The following is a 21,222-nucleotide window of genomic DNA, read 5'->3' on the forward strand; positions in this document are numbered from 1 at the left end:
GGCTTATTTTCATACTGGGATAATAATCATTCCTGCCTCTGAACACAAAATGGGTTTTGTGTTCTGCAGTCGTCTTGAAGTGAGGCACTCAAATACCCTAGAATATAGCACAAAATTCTTTTTGCTTTCATTCATTTCAAGACAGTGTATTAATATTATCCTCCTTGCTTCCACACAGCTGTCATCTTAAATGCCACTAAAGAATGGATGCATAATTAGCTCTTCAGTTCATACATTAAATACATTTTAAAATATTTTTTTTTTAACGTTTATTTTATTTTTGGGACAGAGAGAGACAGAGCATGAACGGGGGAGGGGCAGAGAGAGAGGGAGACACAGAATCGGAAACAGGCTCCAGGCTCTGAGCCATCAGCCCAGAGCCTGACGCGGGGCTCGAACTCACGGACCGCGAGATCGTGACCTGGCTGAGGTCGGACGCTTAACCGACTGCGCCACCCAGGCGCCCCGTAAACACATTTTAATAAACAGTTCTTTTCTCTGAGAAGAGAATCTTGCCGTCCATTCTTAGCTGTCAGTCTCAGAGAGAATTTAGAGAATGTTTCCTATGTGAAATATTGTTTAGCCAAGCTAATCTATGCACTATATTTAAAATGCACCCTTATTGAATTATGAACTATTCAGACTTAACCAAAACAATTATAATGACTCTGATAAGTTAGGAAATATTTTTAAAATGAAGAAACTGATTTGGATTCCTGTAAATCAAATATTTGTGATCCAAAGTAAATTCAAGTTATCAGAAACCTAATATTTAAATATTAATTTAATTAAAGATCAATGAAATGTTTAACACACATGAAACATTAAGTATTAAATATAATAAATAATATATGTTGTAATTTAGTACTAATATTGAAAAGATTTAATATTTAAAATTTTATATTTATAGTGTTACCAGAAGAGTTTAATCGGTAATATTAAATTGTATGCAAATATCTTAAATAATCTGTGATGAAGTCCAAAAGGATGTATGTTTTTCTCTGAAGTGAACATATTTGCCACTTCAACATGAATTATGGGCCTGAAAGAGGCAAATACAATTTTAATCTGGTGATACACACAATTTATGAAGATTCAGAGTGAAGCATCACACTGAATGATTGGATTTTTACTTCCAGTGGTTTATTTCAAGTCATTTCTAAAGGAATCCTAAATGAGAGACTCCATCTGTGAGTCTTTTGAATGCAGGATCCAATTATCCTGAAGAACATTCCTTCCTCCTTTCCCAAAGCTGTTAGCCGCACAGGTCTTTCCACCAACTTGAGCAGGAGAGGCAACTGATTCTGAGCCTCCTCACTTACAGTTCAAATCTGCAGTGTTGCCAGGAAAGTGAGAAGCGGGGCTATTTAGTTTATAAAAAATACAGACTTCCCATTGAGATTTAATATCTGTACCAATGATACAATCAAACTGTAACAAAGAGAAATTACTAATTCAGAAAGGAATTGAACAAATCAGTGGAGATGCAAGGTTTAAGTGTTACTGATTTAAGACTGTGCACAACTCATTAAAGGTCAGCTATAAATGGATATGAGTTAATATGTAAGGAATGGAAAATTAATGAAAAAACATCAACCAATCTGTATTTGAGATGAATAGGTCCTCAAATAACTGTTCCACATGCATATTTAAATTTTATCATCTGCCCATTTGGATATGATAGGATAAGCAACCTATCAGGAAGAAACTTGTACTTGAAGCTCCCTTTGTGTAATAAGCTAACACTAAAATCTGGATGTATATAATGCATGTTAATTTATTAATTAGACTTTAAGATTATGATGCTGAGCGCTTACTATTTCTCAGCTTTTGACTTGGCCCTTTTACTATTGTCTATAGAATATATGAGCATATTGTGAATTCTCAAAATTTAAATCTCATTACTATATGAGATAGTAATAATATGGGTAGACTGCAAGTATTTATTTCCTGGTTATACAAAAGCAGGATCATTTTCAACTGATCATAGTAGTGGTTAATTCTGATACTGCATGTGAAAGTATATTACATTGTGCATTTTGTCAAGGTATAATTGTAATGATTCAGAACTGAAAACAAACTATTTAATGATAGGAAAATCTTAAAAGAATTTTTATTAAGTATCCTATTTTGTGTTCTCTTTTTAAATGTGTATCATGATGGATTAAAAAACTGGCAAAATATATAACAAAAAGTAAAGAATGAATATAGTAGTGTAATTCAGGATGGTTTGAAAAATTTCTGTCTTCTTCAAAACTAACTTTCTATAGTGGAAGTGTATTACTTTTAGAATAAGAAAAAAAATAACTTATTGTTAGGTTAATCAGACCTACGTATCTGCTTAGATTTCTGAACACCTGTGGCAAAAAAAAAAAAACCCACAAAATCTAGAAAAATAAAATCAATTTTACATGTGCATCATTTAAAACAGAATTGCTTTTGTTCAGTCTCTGATCCCCCTTCTGTGGCCTAATGTGTACCAGAGATAGGTTGTAGTGAGCTGAGAGGGTTATGGGGTTGTGGAATGGACCTTGGACAGCTTGAATCCTGGCTTGTGAGCAGCTCCTCCTTCAGTTCCACTGCACTGCACACATATCATTTTCTATGAGATCTACACCAGGAAAGAAGGTTGCAACATATTAGCTAGATTTCTCTGCTTCAGCCCCTGGGATATCACTTCTGACCTCAATAAATAACTAAACTCTCTCCTGAACAATTATCCTTCTGACATGAAAATCAAGAAGCACTTCCTAAATTAGAATGCATAGAGTGTTGACATACCAACATTTTCAAGCAAAGAATAAAAACACCTTGAATGTGAAGTTTATTCTTGAATTAATGCTTGCTCAATAATGTCACAATATGGCAACAGATCCTAGTGGTCAAAGAAAAAGTCATGGCCCTAAACATCAGTCTGTTTTTAGGCACATGTATATACGTAATCTTCAAATGCTAAGAATATGGTCAATTTAGCTGACATTTTAGTTAATAAAATAGGTTAGGTTACTATGTAAAAATTCCTACTTAATAACTTTCTTACTCTGTCCAGTCAAATCCTTTTCTGCCTTTTCTTCATTACTTCATTAAAAAATAATTTATCAACTGTTTCTATGTGCTGAGAATTGGTTATTGGTAAATTGTAATTTGACCCAGGATGAAATTTAGTGCTTTTGGGTAGGTGTAGCTTTTAAAATAAAAGGGGTTGTCTTGAGACTTTGCTGCAGAAGAATCAAATAACCAAGAAAGAATCATGTAAGGCCTATAGGTTACAGAGGTGAGCCCCACTCTCCTGACCATGGCCCCCTTCGTGTCCCTTATAAGATCTGAGAAGCAATAGTTTGTGTTCACACCTTTTCTCTACTACCTTACATGGTGGTAACATTTTAAAATGTAAAAAACTGAGAAAGAGAAAACCCATCTCCTATTACCCAACTACACCGTCAGATTCATCCCTGCCATTGATTTTACTACATGTAATTCCATAAAATAAAGCTCATAGGTGTGATTTTCTTCAAATTGTTGTGCTAAGTATAAAAAGCAATGACTGCATTTTGCAATGAAGATTCCATTTTTTAAAAAAGTGATTTATAAATAATAATGTAAGTGTGAAGAGATTGTTCACTACAGTATCTCCAGAATTGAGAACAATGGCTTACACGTGTTAGCCACTAAATAAATATTTGTTACATAAATAATGTTCTCTGACGTTCTCTTGTATCATATGGTTTATAATCTGGTGCATTATTTCTTTAAGTTTATTTAGTTATTTAAAGAGAGAGAGCTCACACAAGCAGGGAGGGGCAGAGGGAGAGAGAGAATCCCAAGAGACTCTGTGCTGTCAGCACAGAGCCCAGTGTGGGGCTTGATCCCATGAACTGTGAGATCATGACCTAAAATGAGATCGAGTCAGATGCTTGACCGAACAAGGCACCCAGGCACCCCAATATGGCACGAGTTTTTATATGTACCCATCTGTTTCTCAACAGTAAACAGTAGGAACTGAGGAAGGAAAATGTCTATTGTGTACAACATCATGTTCCTACAGCCTGGTGATACCTATATGCACAAAGTTGAATGAATTAAAGAAAGGCCCATGCTGTATCTTATTCATCTATCATCCTTAGTAACTAATTATACAAGGCATATGGCTTGAATCCTATTTGATTAAGAATATGCTTGGAACAATGCAGACTGACTTATTGCTCTGTTGAACTAAGCGAATGCTGTACCAACTGAGCCAGACCTGTGCAAACTTGTCTATCACTTATTTTTTCTGTGAAATAATTTCTGAAAATGTGTTTAAGTTATTTTGGAGAATATGCCTGTCTCTCACAGCAGGGAGATTAGGTTCATTTGGTGCTGGAGAAGCTGGAATCTGAGAGAGAGTGAGCCTAGTGCTCATTTTAGACTATTTTCCTGTAAAATACTGTAGACAACCTTAGATTAGTGGGAGAACAGCTGGAAGGATTTAGAGAAATCTCACTGAGCTCAATTCCCTTCCTTTAAAACAAAGTCAGGTTTAAAGTAGCAGATCCTGTTCTTTCTCACTAGGTCGACTGAACTCTGCCCCCCACTTCCCAACAACAAAATCAGACACACTTGAATTCACATTCTTGCTCTGTCATTTGCTAATTGTTTAACTCAGGCAAGTTGCTTACTGCTCTGAGCCTTAGTCCCTTATTTATTTGTCAAATGCAGATGGCAACAGGAGTGTGTACCCTGTATGTGTCTAATGGGGATTAGATTATATAGATATACATATAAGGTTGAATGAGGATTATTTCTGTTATCTCTAATCCTCGTTATAAATTGCTCAGTACAGAGACATAATAGGTAGGTACTTCATGTGTGGTAGCAGCAATTAATAGCGTTCCAACCACCGATGAGAATATAAAAACCGAAGTCGAGCCTCACGGCTGTACTCTCATATCGGCTTAACCTCTGTTGTTCCGTTTCCTCATTATAAAATGGAGCTCAAAACACTTAATAGTTCAACTTATGAAAAAATAAATGATAAAATATATGTATGTAATCAGCTTATGAATGGCAATCATTGTGGGGGTGCTTTATTTTTCTACTATTTCTGAGCTTGGCCTCATGATTGCCTTAGAGAATTGAGTCTATTTGGTAACTCTAGTTCCAAGGAGGGTGCACTTCCTCCTTTCCCCCTGAGCTCTGGACCTTCCCTTCCGCATCTTTATGGAGCACCGCAACCTTCATAATGTGGAGCCCCAACACAGAGGCAACATTCATGATCTCTTTTACTGCTCCCCATAAAGAGAAATGGAGAGGCCTTGGTATTATTTCAATAAAAATTGGGGGCTGAAAAAATTACATGAGTGTTTTCAAGGTGGTTAACTGGTGATACTGCATATAGATTTTAAGGGATGAAAAACTACGTTTGAAAAGTGATATACTATATTGATATGTCACAGATACTCAATAAATCTTACTGAATTGAATTACAATTAACTTTAAGTATTTTAATTAAATGGTGTATTTTTTGAAATTAATAATTTTTATAGACTGACATGCTGTTTGATTAATTCTCATGCCAAGCATTATGTGGCACTTTTAAGAACTATGCCTATGCACGCTATAAAAAAATAACTTGAAAGCCACATTTTCTGCCCTTAAAAGTTGTAAAATATTTTAACTGTATATTGCCCTGATGATCTTTGTGACAGCAGGAAAGACACAGCATTGTTGTCAAATCAACGAGTCAGACAATGGGCACAGTAGAACATGTAAGACACTATTCAAAATGCTCACTGTTGCTGTTGAAAACGATCTATGATTGTGATTAATTGCTTTTGAAATTTTGATCAAAATTGATCTGTCCAGTTTTCTGGGACTGGCTGTTGGACGTCAGATCTCACCCTGGAATTACATAAATCAATTTAGTCTGGACTTCTGTAAAAACTTGGGGTAGAAAGATAGAAGTAATTTCTGAGTTGTCAGTGACTGATGGATGTTCTGATTTCACAGTTTTAGTAAAGAAAACGTCTTACCGTAGCTGTCATAGGCATCCTCACTTACTCCATGACCGTAGTCATAGTATTCAGGCACACTGCAACAGATTTAGACAGCAATCAATGCTACTGTAATAAGGGGGAATCAACCCAGAAACTCATATGGAATTTGAAAGCAAAATGTGTGCTAAAGTAATATCCCAAGAACCTCTAGCATAAAACACAATCCTAAAAAATACTCTGTAAGACATACAGGTTACTAACAAGGAGTGCTATGATTTTCTCATGCCACCTCAGAACTTTTTTATCTCTAACCTCCAATTTTATAAATCAAATTTTCCTTAAAACACAAGTATCATACTTCAAAATTTGTCAAGAGGAAAGTTATAAAGGTCTATTTCCAAGAAAAAGTGCTATGCTATACAAGATGACAATCTGGTCAACTGTATGTGGCTTTTAATGCTGTTACCTTAAGCATCAATTTCATCTTTACTTCCAAACACTGAAATTATATTTATGCCCCCCTCTAGCCCTTCAACGGCATGTCCATGAACTTCTCAAATATATAAGCTGTTTATTTTTACTTAATATTTTGCTACATGTTTCTGTGTTTCAATAACTGACAAGAAGGTGTCCTTCCTTCATTTCTTACTCAAGTTACTAACAGGCTTCCCCCACTACAGTTGTCATCACTTTGTCCTGCAGTGGTACTTCCCCCTTTAGGGTACCATTCTCACTAGCATCCAAGCATTTCATATATCTCTCATTCCCAAAAAAGTCCTCCCTCACCCCTACATCTTCTTCTAGTGACTTGCCCTTTCTCTGTCCCTTTACAGAAAAATTTCTTGAAAAGAGGCAACTGTTCACTCTCTTCACTGCTTTCCACATGCTTCTGAAGATATTCCAATCAGGCTGTTTTCTCCACTGAAACAGCTCTTGTCAATATCCTGACATTTTCAAATCCAGTGGTCAAGACATGGTCCTCATTTTACATTAGCACCATTTAAAACAGTTGGCCATTTACTGTTCCTTTAGCCATTTTAGTTACTTCTGAGATGTCCTCAGAATAAATTACTATATTAATATATTCACATTTATATTTATATTTACATTTATAATTTATGATATATGATATTTCCCCTCAAAAAAGCTCCTTCATTTTACATCCTCTGCTTGAATCTTCATTTATAATTTTAAATATTATATAAGATAAATTAATAAATAATGTCAAGATTACTAATTCCTTTAAGTACAGTAAAACCTTGGACTGCAAGTAACTTGTTCTGCGAGCGTTCCACCAGACAAGCAAACATTTCTAATAAATTTTAACTTGATAAATGAGCGATGTCTTGCAATATGAGTATTATGTGTTGCCAATGTCACATGATCACAACTGAGGCAGTTGTTCTTCTCCTGCTGTGGAATTATGGGTGATTGTCTCCTCTATTCAGATGCTCAGTCTCAGGCCATGGTGTTTGGCAGAAATCAGTGATTTTTCAGAACACTGGAAGGTGCCCAGAAATGACACTAGTGGATTTTTTTGTCACTTCAAAGCACCTATGGGCAGCCCTTTGCTTTTCCATATAAGAGTAAGCTTAGGAATGCTTTGCTTCATTCTAGGTCAGGCTGCCTGCAAATAAAGACCCTTTCCTCTGCTGCCTTATTACCAGCTACATTAAATACAGGATATGACAAAAGTTTATTAATACTATACTATAGTCAACATCCGTGTGAGCAGATACAATGGCCCTCATGCAGAAAAAGATCCATTGAGCCAATAGATAGCAGTGATTCTGTTAGTGATAGTGAAAGTTGTCCTACAATAATCTTCTCTCTCATCTCCCTCACACCAGCCACGAAGGTTTTCCAAAGTAAGTACAGGTTAATTTATTTTTCCTTATATTTTTTATTTTCCTTATTATTTTGTATTATATTACAGTATTATCATTTTTATATGAATATTTTTGGGTTTTGGAATGAATCATCTGAGTTTCCATTATTTCATATGGGGAAATTTGCTTTGAAACCAAGTGCTTTGGATTACAAGCATATTATCAGAACTAATTATGCTCACAAACCAAGGTTTTACTCTACCTTGGAATATTCAGATCCTCATTTATGTTTACCTAGGAAGCAACACCTCCATACATAAAATAATCCTCTTCCCCAAGTGTTCAATAAAAAGCAGAGATTTTAACTTTGGAGTTCCAGTCTCCTCTAAGAATTTTATTAAATCTATGGGCCACTGGCCCAGTGATGAAGTGTGGCAAGAAAATGGCTTAAGATCAAATACCAAATTATATAACGGCTGAGGGTGGGCCACAGATACCAAAGGGTTAGGTTGAAAGGAGAGATAGGCCTAAAATGTTGTGGTTGTCATTATCCCTCAAGGCAATCTCGTAGGTCTCGTTATATTAAATACTTTAGATTTCATTGATAATAAGGAAAGAGAAGCAAAAAAGAAAATACAAGTCTATGTATTAGAGGTGAAAATGAGAGAGAGAAATTAGGGAGGCAACTGAGAATTCACTTACTCAGTTTTAGTACAAAGTAGTTGGGAAAAAGAGATTACTGAGTGCAGCCTTCATTGCCCAGAATATCTATACACAAATTATCTAGAAAAAAATGTATGGTAGTATGTGTTTCTTCCCACCCTTGGTCTAAGGCCATTGGCTAGTGGCTGGATGTTTCTCTCTTCTTTCACATACTTAGCTTAAAAGGGGTGATACAGCCTCATTGAGAACCCTCATGCATGTGTCGCAAATTTCTGAGAGATGTTACATTGATTTCCTTGATGATTAAGAGATGGAAGTCATGAGAATATGATTTAACAGGCAGCATTCCCATTTATATGGATGAAGAGAAAATGAGGGCATCGACAGCAGCTTCTCTTTCCCTTTGTCACAATCAATCATGTTTCCTTGAAAAAAACCTATGTTTCGCAAAGTGCTGTATGAAGACCACTAGCTCCAAACTCTGTCTAGTGGCATTATTATGTTTCTCATTGGATTTCAATTTGAATTTTTTAATATTTACTTATTATTTTGAGAGAGAGAGAGCAAGAGAGAGAGAGAGTTAGTGGTGGAGGGACAGAGAGAGAGGGAGAGAGAGAATCCTAAGCAGGCTCCATGCTCAGCACAGAACCTGACATGGGGCCCCATCTCACAACTATGATCATGACCTGAGCTGAAATCAAGAGTCAGATGCTTAACTGACTGAGCCACCCAGGCGCCCCCTCAGTTTCAATTTTAATTGATGAAGGTAAGGGATGGGAAAAAGAGAGAGACCATGACAAAGAAACTACAGTTATTGTCTGTCCTAAATGATACATCCACAACAAGAGGGAGTTTTAACTTTTAGCTACTCTAAAAAAGGGAATGTGGAACATATCAGATATTTGTAAAATAATGGATAATGCAAAATAACAGATAATAAGCATAGTGGTCTCTGTCAGAGTCCATACCTTTGCTTGTCTAAACATTACTTCTCATTTCTTCCCTCAGAAAACATTTGCATGGACAAATGGCTGCACTGCGAATAAATACATCCCTCACCTATCCTTACAACTAGATGTGTCCTTGTGACTAAGTCAGGAAGCACAGGGTGTACACATAAGTCAGAGTGGCAACCCTGAGGTTATTTCCAATTCAATGACAAGCTCATCTTGGACTTGTGCAGTCATCTCCTTAGTTGGTAGAAGGCACTCAAAGTAATGATCTGGCAGTTACCATGCAAATAAAGACAGTGCTTTAAGAAGTCATGGGTGGCAACATGAGAGGAACTTCTGTCTCTAAATGATCATGTTGGAGCAGACTTAGTCTAAACCACTGCCTACCTTAGGGATTGTTGTGGGGGAAAAATGGTTTTTATCTTGTTTGAGCCACTGAACTTTGAATCTCTCTGTCACAACAATTGGTCAAAGAAATGAGTATGGAGAAGTGTAGAACTGCCATTAAAATCCCCAAATACTGGGCATTAGCTTAGTGGGAGAGTGGAGAGTGCAAGGAGAAAAATTATAGTAGGGTAGAAAGCTAATAGGCCTTGTTATGCCATTGCCTGTGAACTTGGAACAGTAGGCTGAATATAGGTCTGCATATATTTTGACACTACAGGAAAAAGCTGAACAAAGCCCAAATGTTCTTAATCCTGCTGTTTTTAGAAAGGTTTACAAAAGTCATGAGCTTAAATAAGAATGGGCCATTTTTCCAGAAGAAACAGAAGTGAAGAACTTTGCTAAGAGAAGTTATTTCTGCCTGATTTATGTGTGAGTTCTATAATTTAAAATGAAAGAGTGTTCAGAAACTTGTGGTTTGGCAGGATTAGAGAAGTCAGCTGTTTCTGTATGACAGAAAGAAGAGATGAGGGTTGCTCAAAAATGCCCTCACCCCTTCCCATTAGACTTCACTGCCACGTATGATCCTTAGAACATTCCTCAGGTTCCTGAACATGTACAAGCATGCTGGCTGTAAAAATTATGAAGTCCCCAACGAGGGCACACTATACTTGACTCAATACAGATGCGGCTATGGATTAAGACCATTTATCCATTAGGATAAAGAAGAACCTTCTAGTAAATCTGGTATAATCTCCAGAAAAAAACAAACAAACAAAAAAAACAAAAACAAACACGAAAAAACCCACAAGGTTGCCAGATGCACTACCCAAAAAACTTACTTCAGCGTGGTTGCTTAGGTGTCTTTTAATGTCTACTTGGCAGATTTTATAATTGTTATTGCCTATGGAGCCTTCAGTGTTTCCCAATGAAAGTTTCTATTGTGGTGATTCTGTTCCTTTTCCACCACTTTATATTGGGTATTATGTATGGGGAAGAAAGTTGAGAGTGGCAAAGATAATCTGCTCATCATTTTATAGGTTGTTAGACCTCAAAGAACCATATCAAAACCTAATGTTTTGTATATTTTCCATAGTTTCTGGATTTTGAGCTGGCTGCAGTAATTGGAATTGAACTTGGATTTTCTCTCTTGGGTAGTAGGTAGGTATCTTTGTTTTAATGAGAAGAAGTGTATTCACTTGTATGTGCATAGCTAGAGGGTTGGACAGAGAAGACTTCTAGTTATCCCTTCCAAGTCCATTTGTCTTTTGTGTAAGGAAGACTATCTCAGAATTATATTTCCTAGCATAGATGTAGAGTGATGTGTAAAAATGTTTTAATGATCTGCATAAAAGTAAATTCCTTTGTCCTCTACTTCGTTTCAACTTTATGTAACTGATTGGAAATGTGAATGACTTGGAACTATTTTGGAAAACTGTGTTAATGATGGTGGAGTGAACCAAATCTTTTTGTCTCCCCAAATTTGTATGTTGAAATCTTAACCCCCCCATGTGATAGTGTTAGGATGTGGAACTTTTGGGAAGTAATTAGATCATGAGAGTGGAGCCCTTCTGAGTGAGATTATGCCCTTGAAAAGGGGATCCCAAAGAGCTCTCATGCTCTTTCTTTCTTTACCATGTGAGGATACAAGAAGAAGACAGAAGTCTACAACCTTGAATAGAGTTCTCACTCAAACCCAACCATGCTGGCACCTTGATTTGGGACTTACAGCCTCCAGGACTTTAGGAAATAAATTTCTTTTTATAAGCCACCCCATGTATGGTATTGTGTCATAGCAGCCAAACTAAGACTGATGACATTCCAGTAGCCTAGATCCCTGAATGGCGCCATGAAGCAGAGCGCACCTACTTGTGCATGTCTGTTATATGTGAGGGAGATAAACTTTTTTTCTTGTTTAGGCCACTGAATTGTGGATCTCCTTACTAAGGAAGCTATGCCCCATATCCAAAATAATATGGTGGCAATTAAAGCAGTCCCTTGAAGATAAACAGGCATCCAGTAAACATTTGTTGAATGAATAAATAGAATTCAAAGAAGACATGACTGTGTTTGAACATGAATAATCTTAGTATATCTTGCTATAAATATCTTTGTAAAACTTTGTGTATGCTTCAGAAGGAATATCTAGTTATAGTGACAGTAATGGGAGCAGTGAAAAAAATTTATTTCCTGATATGAATGAAATTCAGATTGACAGCTTAAAAATATTGTAACTCACCAATGCATCTGTGATTTTTATATTGTTATATTATTTTTGAACTTTAAAATCATACATGATTTAGCTAGAGAAAGTAGACTGTAGTGTTGGCTCTATACTTTTCATTATTTCAGAAACTATCATTTCATTACATTTGTTTCGTTTACATGTTCTTAATAATGTTGAAATGTGAATAAAGTGAACAAACAAATTCAGTTTAAACACAACCTGGTTATTTAATTTTCAGTTCACTGTTATTCCACCTTATATTTTAGAAAATTTAGCTCTCAAGGTATCTAAACACATTGCGACAATTGTGGAAGTGTTCATTAAAATGACAATTATTGGTGGTTTGGAACTTAATTACTGTGGTGGTTATAGCATATATAACTTTCCTAGGAATGGGGACGTATATAAAATCAAGATATAACATGTTAGCTAAAATGACTTATTAAACAATATGTAATTATTAGTAAAATTGTGCACAACATTTTGGCCTTTTGATATCAAGACTGTAGACTTCCAATATATAAGGAAGTGAAGTAAAAGAGGTAGGAAAGAGATCAGATTAATTTATTAATGATCAATTGTAAAACGAGAAAGAAAATCAGGTATGGAAAATTCCAGTTCTTTTTTGGTGGACAGAGGAGCATTTTACCCTAAATAGACTATGTTAGCAGTTTACTAAGACAGTTAATCAAGTGGCAGTGAGCACAATAGACAACATTAGGATAAAATGCAGTTTCTAGAAAACCAAATAGTATCATCACCACAATCAAACTATTTTTCCAAGCAAGTTCTTAGTGCACCCACCTGTGACATAATAACACATTTCTATGGTGCTTCACAATCTAGCAGTTGGTGTCCGTGTTTGTGTGGTGGGAGAAACCACACTGATGGTGGATCAGGCTAGTTCAGGAGCTACCGAGACTAACCAAGCTCATAAAGGAAATGTGCTGGACATTCACTTGTTACAAATAGAGATACTGGCAGTAATATAAGTGAGAGCTCTGCTCTAGAAGATGTGTTCATATCATCAAACCAGTTAGACTGGTATAAGTGGGAAAAAAAATAGGGGAGGCAGTTTATTAAAAATCCACACATTGCTTAATTTTCCAGCTGTTTACTTTGGTAGGATATAAAAATTACCAGAGATCATTAAACACGTTACAAATACACCATTGCTTTTTGTGGTCCTCCAAAGATTAAAGCTTCCACATTTATAAGTTTTAGTTGCGTTTAGTTTATGCTATGTTGTCTTTCAGTTCAATCTTTTCTTGATTCTGGAGTAAGATCTGTGTCTATGAAGTAGGACAGATAGATGAGGATGAGTTTTAACTAAAGCTTTATTAATTATTTTCCAAATTGAATAAAAATAAATATATAAAATAATGTTTTAGGGGCACTTGGGTGGTTTTCAGTTAAGCGTCAGACAGCTGACAGCGCAGAGCCTGGAGCCTGCTTCAGATTCTGTCTCCGGCTCTCTCTGCCCCTCCCCGACTCACACTGTCTCTGTCTCTCTCAAAGATAAAAAAAAAAATTAAAAATATTTTTTTAAATATGTAAAATGATATTTTAGGAGAAGAGATAGAGGGGTTTGATTAATGTATTAATATGAGAGACTTATCACTACCTATTTTTAGCCCTTAAGTACTCTTAAAATTTTTACTCTTAAAGAAACTGCTCTCCTGGGGCACATGGGTGGCTCAGTCATTTGAGCATCGGACTTTGGCTCAGGTCATGATCTCATGGTTCCTGGGTTTGGGTTTGAGCCCCAGGCTCTGTGCTGACAGCTCAGAGCCTAGAGCCTGCTTCAAATTCTGTGTCTCCCCCTCTCTACCCCTCCCTGCTTACATATTCATTCATTCATTCATTCATTCATTCTCTCTCTCTCTCTCCCTCCCTCTCAACAATAAATAAAAACATTTTTAAAAAATATGGGGCACTGGCTAAAGGGATTGGATCTTGTACTCATTCTCTTAGCAATGCATTGGGGAACACTGTGGCTTATTAGGTTGTGAAAATGTGGGGGAAAAACTGCTCTCCTAAGCATTTTCGCTGAAGCCTTGTTATGTTGTGCATTTATGCTGTATTTCCAGAAATATTTGTCAAGTAAAGGTTAAGTTTTCAGCCCAGATCCCACCCTCAAATTTCGAATAGGTAGCTCTTTATTTTTATATCTACTTACATGATGATTAAAGCCTTCTGTTAAGTTTCATAAAGCTCCATGAAAGTACTACTTACAAACCTGTAAACCTAGTATGTAGATTATGATTGCAACACACTGATACATTTTGAAAAGCAACCAAATGTACTTGAATTTGGTAACTAATTTGTACAAATGAATGGTGGCCTCTGAATGCACTGCCATGATTAATGCTACGAGCAGATAGAAATGAAGACTCATAATATTTATTGGGCTGCTACCAATTAATTTCAAGGGCTTAGAAATGAAATATTCTGAATTATTAAAACAGATAGATATAAAACACAACTACGATACATCCAGTTATACAGGAAAAACATAGGAAGGAAAACATACTATCACTGCTAATTATGAGTGAATCCACCTATGTATAGTTTAAAATTCTTAATCTCATGTTTTTAGATTAAAATCACAAATACTAATACCACTGTAATTAATAAGAGGTTTAAATATGAAAAATATATAGCTTAAATTACTTAACCACCCTTATGTGTTCATTTTTTATACATTTTGTTTTCCATTCAAGAATTTTCCATTTAGAAATTGGCCTTTATTTTGAGGGCAACTGGAGAATTGAAACATACAAGTTAACTATTATACTAGAAATCAGTGCTCACATATATGATCATGTTCTCTTTTGAGAATTCACTATCGTTGAAATTATTAGTAATAAAAACTTGGTATAAAAATAAACCACATGAAACACTTAAACTTAACTGCATAACTTATACATTCCTAATGCATAAATAAATCAAAAAAATTTTAAATAAATGAAACTCTTAAACATTGAAAATATGTTGATAATTTTGTGTGTGTGTGCTACAAAATATTATATGAAATACATTACTTTTTAAATGTGTACATGTTTCAACTAAAATGCAAATACCTTTTTTTCATGCTCAAATGTCAGCATGGAAATGTTGGCTTTCACAGAGTTCTAACAAGGGAGAAGATCAATGCTTTAGATACATATGTATTTCTAAAGTATCTTTGGAATTCCATCAAATTTGAATAGTTTAAAATATTTTTTGAAATTCATTCATTGATTTCATTCATTCATTCAATCCAACCAATAGTGTTACACAGAAAAGTATTGTGTTATAGAGTGGCCGTATTTGTTTATAAATAGAATATAAATTTGTGCCTTGCAAGATTAACTAGTAAACCAAATACATTGAGCATGGATGGATGGATGGATGGAGAGAGGGAGGGAGGGAAGGAGAGAGGGAGGGAGGGAGGGAGAGAGAGAGAGGGAGGGAGGGAGAGAGAGAGAACACAACCCTTCGCAGTTATCCTGGACAATTTATTTTAAGAAAGTCAAAGATATAAATCTCTCACTCAAAGGTAACTTGTTATGAGACAGAAAAAGTCCACAATCCATTCTTGGATCCATTTGGAGGAAAATCAGTATTTCTTATAGAAATGATACACAGAATACAGAAAAAAAAGTATTTGAACTGAACACTGAAAGCTGTTATTTTCCATTTTCATTGACTGTGTCATCTTGGACAAATCATTTAATCTCTCTGAACTCCAGTTTCTTCACCTTTCATATGGCAATAATAATATTTACCTCAAGTATTAATGAGATAACCTGAGACAGCCCCATGATAAGTGCCTGGTACATATCAGGCACTTAGTAAATATTAATAATGGGTAATTGTCCAATCAATAAAGGCACAGACATAAAGTTCCCCTTTTTCATATTCATAAAGGTTGCAATGCTGATAGAGATTTCATCTTCTTGAAATACTCTGAAACATGAAATAACCATACATGCCCTCTTAAGTTTCAGTTGATGGTATTTAATGTTCACAGGATGAAATATAGGCTGATTATTCATGAGGGAAGTGACATATTTGTTCTGCTCATAGATTAATGATCAAGATAGATGGTCCATATAAGGCATCTAGTGTAGAATTATGATCAGCTTTGCAATGATCTACTTTATAGAAAATGGGTATTTTGAGAGTACAACCTCATGCTCCAAATGAGAGAGAGAAATACATTTAGATATACTTTTGCTTTCTGGATTCAACACTACACATACATTTCTGAAAATGGTCTATTTTTATAGACTCTCTTTAATCATTTTTTTCCAATTCAGCTTGTATTTTTTGCTTACTTTGACCCTTTATTACATAAATGAAGGGTGAGCAATTTTATAACAAAAACATTAATCTTCTGGGGTTTTTTTGCATGGAATTATCATTAGAACATAGCAATTATTTTCTATAAATAAGACCTTCAAGTGACTGATTAATTAGGCTCAGTGATACATGACATTATTAAATGAGCTGTTACATGCTTTTGGTACAAATACATAGAAGTTATTGAACCCTAGTTTGAAATGGACATAATTCCAACTGTATACACATTAGTTTTTTGGCTGAATCATAATTCATGAATATCAGTAAGATTTCAGCTCTGTAAACATCAGTATAATTTCTAATTATTTCAGTACTCTATTCTAGTTGACTTTGAGACTGAATTCATTGGTGCAAACTGCACTATGGCTATGTGTTAATGGTGATTTATATTCTTCCCCATTCAAATTGGAAATGGAATCTCACCTCTATTGCATAATGTTCCAGAACCACTTTTTACTTATTAAAGGATTATTTTCATGTACCAGAGTTTGGAAATTTAAATAAATAAAACAAAGTCTGGGGAAAGTATATAAATTAATAACAATGATTCTGTTTTGACAAGTCTTTCTTTATGTGAGGAAACAAAGCCACATTCTTCCAGAAACTCTCAATATTTAACTAAAGTCAGGTGAGGCTGTGTCTCTGTGCACCATCCTTGTGGCATGCTGTGAACTGAATTGTAATTGTGTATTTTCATGTTTCCCTTTTCTCTAATCCCAGACTGTGAGTGGTAATTCTTTAGTATGGCATACAAGTCCCTTTTGTATCCACATTTTAATGACCTATCTAGCCTTTTCCTTATCACTCCCCTGTTCCCAAACCCTACACCCTGACATGGTAGAATGTCTCCCAAAATCATGAATCATTTCATCACCCCATTCCCCTGACCATGGTATCCTTCAATCTAGATGAACTTCCTCTACTTCTTCACTAAAGAAGGTATCCATCATCCTCTTGGGGTCTAGCTCAATGGTTGGCTTATTAAAGCATTACCTGGCCTCCCAGGCAAGGTGTTACCCCTTCCCATTTGCCTTGCTGACATCTTCATGTAGAGCAGCTCTCATTGAATGAGGATTTTCTTTAAATTCTGTCTCTTCCTTTAGCTCAAGCACTCTCAATACCTAGTGTGCATAAGCATCACAAAGACGCAAGACCCCAAGATCTGCAATTTCATTTGCAGGTGTTTCTCATGCAGAAGTCCAGGATCATATTTTGTAAAAAATAAAATTAAAATAAAATAAAATAAAACAAACAAAAGACAAAAAAAAACCCAAAAAACAAACTGCACCAATTGTGTATAAATCAACAACCGGGCTATGCCTTTTTTGTTTTGAATATATAGGTGCAAAATAGTGACATTCAATGAATGCTTGTTGAGTAAATGAATAGTTTTAAAATACTACATAATTTCTTTGTGAATAGTTTGTATGCTGCCTGACAGTACAGCCATGTAGATTTGTGGCTATGTTTACAACTATTCAAGCAGAATTTTAATTAGTGGTCAATGTCAATTTAAAGGTTGCTACTGAAATATGTCCTTGGTACTCTGTCTTTCTAAAAAATTTTTTTTGAAAAGTACTTGATAAAGAAATATAAGATGTGCTAAGAAATATAGCTAATATTCTGACTTTCAGAATGAATATTCAAAAAAGTAGTTCAAAATCAACAATAGAAGGACTCAACAACAAGGTGAAATGTCACAGAGATGTACACTTCTGCGTTTAGGTTAAAAAAAATGAATTGCAATGATGCAGCATGGTGTGAGAACTGGCTTGACAGAAGTTCATTTAGGAAGAACCTAGGTTTTCAGTTGAAAACAAATTCAATAAAACCCAATGATATGACAATGGTCAGATGATGTTGAAGTGCTTTAAAATAAGAAGCATTATTATACAGGATGTAATCATGTCACTGCTTTGCACCAGGCAATTCTCCTCTGATGTAACGTATTGAGATCACTGTGCCACACCTCAGGATGGATACTTGGACAACTGGAGTCATTGGACTCCATACTTGGAGTCAACCGGAGACAACAGTTGAGGAAAACCATTCTATGTGAGTACTGACCTTGGATACTACATGTTACTGGTACAATAATGTAGCTTAACAAACAATTACAAAACATTAATATCATGCACTAAGAGACAATTGTTTAGGTCGTGTGTTTTTGTTTGGCTAGAGGTTTCCCAGAGGCTGGGATCACTGGGGGCTCTGTTTCAAGCTTGGATAGAACTGGGATTGGACTCCTTGAGGTGCAGACTCCCCATTTCATTCTGGAGCCAAGACTAAGGGCCTAATAGCTATCTAGAGAAGTTATTCTGGCAACAGCAAGAGAGCAAGTGGGAAATGCATAGTCCTCTTAATGTGTAGGCTCAGATGTGACATTATTCCATTAGTCAAAGCAAGATACAGGATAATGAGGAGGCAAACACTCTGCCTCTTTTATGAGAGACACTGAAAAATCACAGAGCAAAGGGTGTGAACTTAGGTAGGGTGCGGAATCATAGCCAAGAATGCATTCTATCACATTCTGGATATTGATAGAGGGACATTATCTTCATAAAGGCTGGTATGTGGACCAAAATGATTTATTATGTGTAGCTTCACAAGCTGATTACTGGTCAATATATATAAATGGAGATTACAGGGGAGAAGATATTACTTCAGTTTAAGAGTTTCCTAATAAGCTGAGGTGTGAGCACTATGGTATTAGTACAAAGTACCCAGTCTTTGGAATTGTACACAAATCAGTTTGAACCTTGTCTAGGCCTGGGCAAGGTAAACATTGGAAACCCAGTTTCTTTGTGATCTGAGGATTAAGCTGTCTACCTCATGTGATAATGTTATGAAATATTCAGTATAGGCCTCTGCATATAGCAGCTGCTCTGTATTATTTTAGAAATGGCCAAGTGTTTCCTAACTAGCCCTTCACATGCCTCTCTTGCTTTTTTCACACATCTATAATTTGGTCTTACTGAATATTATATAATACTAATTCACAATTACTTATAGCACTTGAATTCTAAATACGAAAACTCTGAACTCCCAATTTTTCTTCAACTGAATGTTGAAATCATTAGGCAACAAAATTCTTATCTAAAATGATTTTAGCTATTTATAGCTATTTATGTCCTGCCTACTATAGTCACTCATTTATTTCAATACAATGAGATGAATATATATTTTTGGCCCAGATGCAACATATAATTTATGTGTTGTACTACCTTTATAAAATATAATTAGTTCTGAATATGAAACATCTAGTCCACAGTATTTTAACTATGGAATAGTTATATATACCTGTACTTACATATACCATATAGTTCACTGTTCTCCTTCTAGCCCCTAGAAAATAGCTCTATAAACAGCTTTAATGAAACAGTAAAATAAGGTGTTGAGATTATAAAGGGGAATCTAATTATGGGGAATTACTAATATATGTATCTTATTTTGGCTCTATTCCACATGCATCTGAGATAAATTGTTTCCTTTTCTGAGGTTCTCCAGGGATCTAAAGTGTCCTGTATGTTTTTTTTTCTCTCCCCTACTCTACAGTTTCAAGATCACAAAGTCCATATTTTTCATCTTGACCATGGGTGTTTCAAGAAAAATACCTCCCTTCTCTCATTACCAGTGTTCTAGTGCAATAAAGTAAGACCGTTTTGTTGTTGTTGTTGTTGTTGTTGTTGTTGTTGTTTGTTTGGTTTTTGTTTTTTTGGTTAATTTAAGTGCAAACTGATTGAAAAACAAAAGACAGCAATGAAAGCACAGGAAGATCATTTAGAAAAAGGATGGAACAGCAACTAATAGAGAACTTGCTGAGCTCAAATGACCAAATCTGGCTGACGCAAAAAAAGGATGATCATAACCGTCACCAAAGATGAATTTGGTTTTGCCAACTGTTAGATATGATGACAACCTCAAACTCTATCCAAAAATCATTCTTTTTGTACATCTGAGTGCTATATCTAAGCTTTCCTGTTCCTTTCCTATCATTTCGGCTAAATGCTCTACCATTCTTGAGTATCCTAGGTCACCTGAAGGACATGTAGTTCTTTAGTAATTAATTATATTCTCATATCTTTGTCTTTGTACATACCTTTGTCTGGCTAAATTTTATTTACCCAGTTAAATCACAGCTTGGCATCAGTTCTTTTTAAGAAAACTTCTGGGGGTGTTTGGGGGACTCGGTTGGTTGAGCGTCCAACTCTTGATTTTGGCTCAGATCATGATCCCAGGGTCATGGGATTGAGCCCCACATCTGGCTCCACACAGAGCGCGGAGCCTGCTTAAGATTCTCTCTCTCCCTCTTCCCCTCTCCCCCACTTGTATACGCTCTCTCTCTCCCTCCCTCCCTCAAAAAAAAAAAAAAAAAGAAGCTTCTGGTACTTTCTTGTAACTGTCTACTTGATGGCTTCCTATGTTCTCTCATATCCTCTGGCACCTCTTTCTAGCATAAGTACTTATCACATGCTACATGTTTATTTGCATGTCTGTCTTCTTCACTAATTGTCTCCAAAGAGTCTACTCCTGGACTTTAGGACATCCTTCATGGACCATATAGTGCCCTCAAATAGCCATTTAAAAAAAATATGTTTATTTATTTTTGAAAGAGAGAGAGAGACAGAGACAGAGAGAGAGTGTGAGCAGTAGAAGGGCAGAGAGAGAGGGGGAGACACAGAATCTGGAGCAGGCTCCAGGCTCTAAGCTGTCAGCACAGAGCCTGATGTGGGGCTCAAACCCACAGACTGTGAGATCATGACCTGAGCTGAAATCAGTTGCTCAACCGACTGAGCCACCTAGGTGTCCCCAAATAACCATTTTGAAGGACTCTTTTATTACTG

At 35.8% G+C, this 21,222-nt stretch overlaps 1 protein-coding gene and 1 long non-coding RNA gene across 19 annotated transcripts in view; one reads left to right on the forward strand and one right to left on the reverse strand.

Annotated features, from left to right (window-relative positions):
- Positions 1–21,222, reverse strand: part of KHDRBS2 (KH RNA binding domain containing, signal transduction associated 2) — a 631,853-nt gene that overhangs the window by 58,191 nt on the left and 552,440 nt on the right. For 11 of the 18 annotated variants that reach the window (XR_006717294.1, XR_006717299.1, XR_006717300.1 and 8 more), the window contains exon 8: positions 6,012–6,070. The exons of 6 other annotated variants lie outside the window; for them this stretch is intronic. Coding sequence is in view for 4 of the 12 variants with exons in the window: in XM_045498647.1 (XP_045354603.1) it covers positions 6,012–6,070 (59 nt within the window). In the remaining 8 variants the exon portion in view is untranslated. Of the gene's footprint in view, positions 1–2,530; positions 2,612–6,011; positions 6,071–21,222 lie in introns of all 18 variants that reach the window. One more of the 18 variants, XM_045498650.1, reaches the window with a different exon arrangement.
- On the forward strand, positions 9,495–20,589 carry LOC123608557. The gene is made up of 3 exons (XR_006717304.1): positions 9,495–10,965; positions 18,304–18,433; positions 19,934–20,589. It is a non-coding gene; the product is annotated as an uncharacterized LOC123608557 (long non-coding RNA).

This window comes from Leopardus geoffroyi, chromosome B2 (genome assembly GCF_018350155.1).
Source record: "Leopardus geoffroyi isolate Oge1 chromosome B2, O.geoffroyi_Oge1_pat1.0, whole genome shotgun sequence".
NCBI classification, from domain to species: Eukaryota; Metazoa; Chordata; class Mammalia; order Carnivora; family Felidae; genus Leopardus; species Leopardus geoffroyi.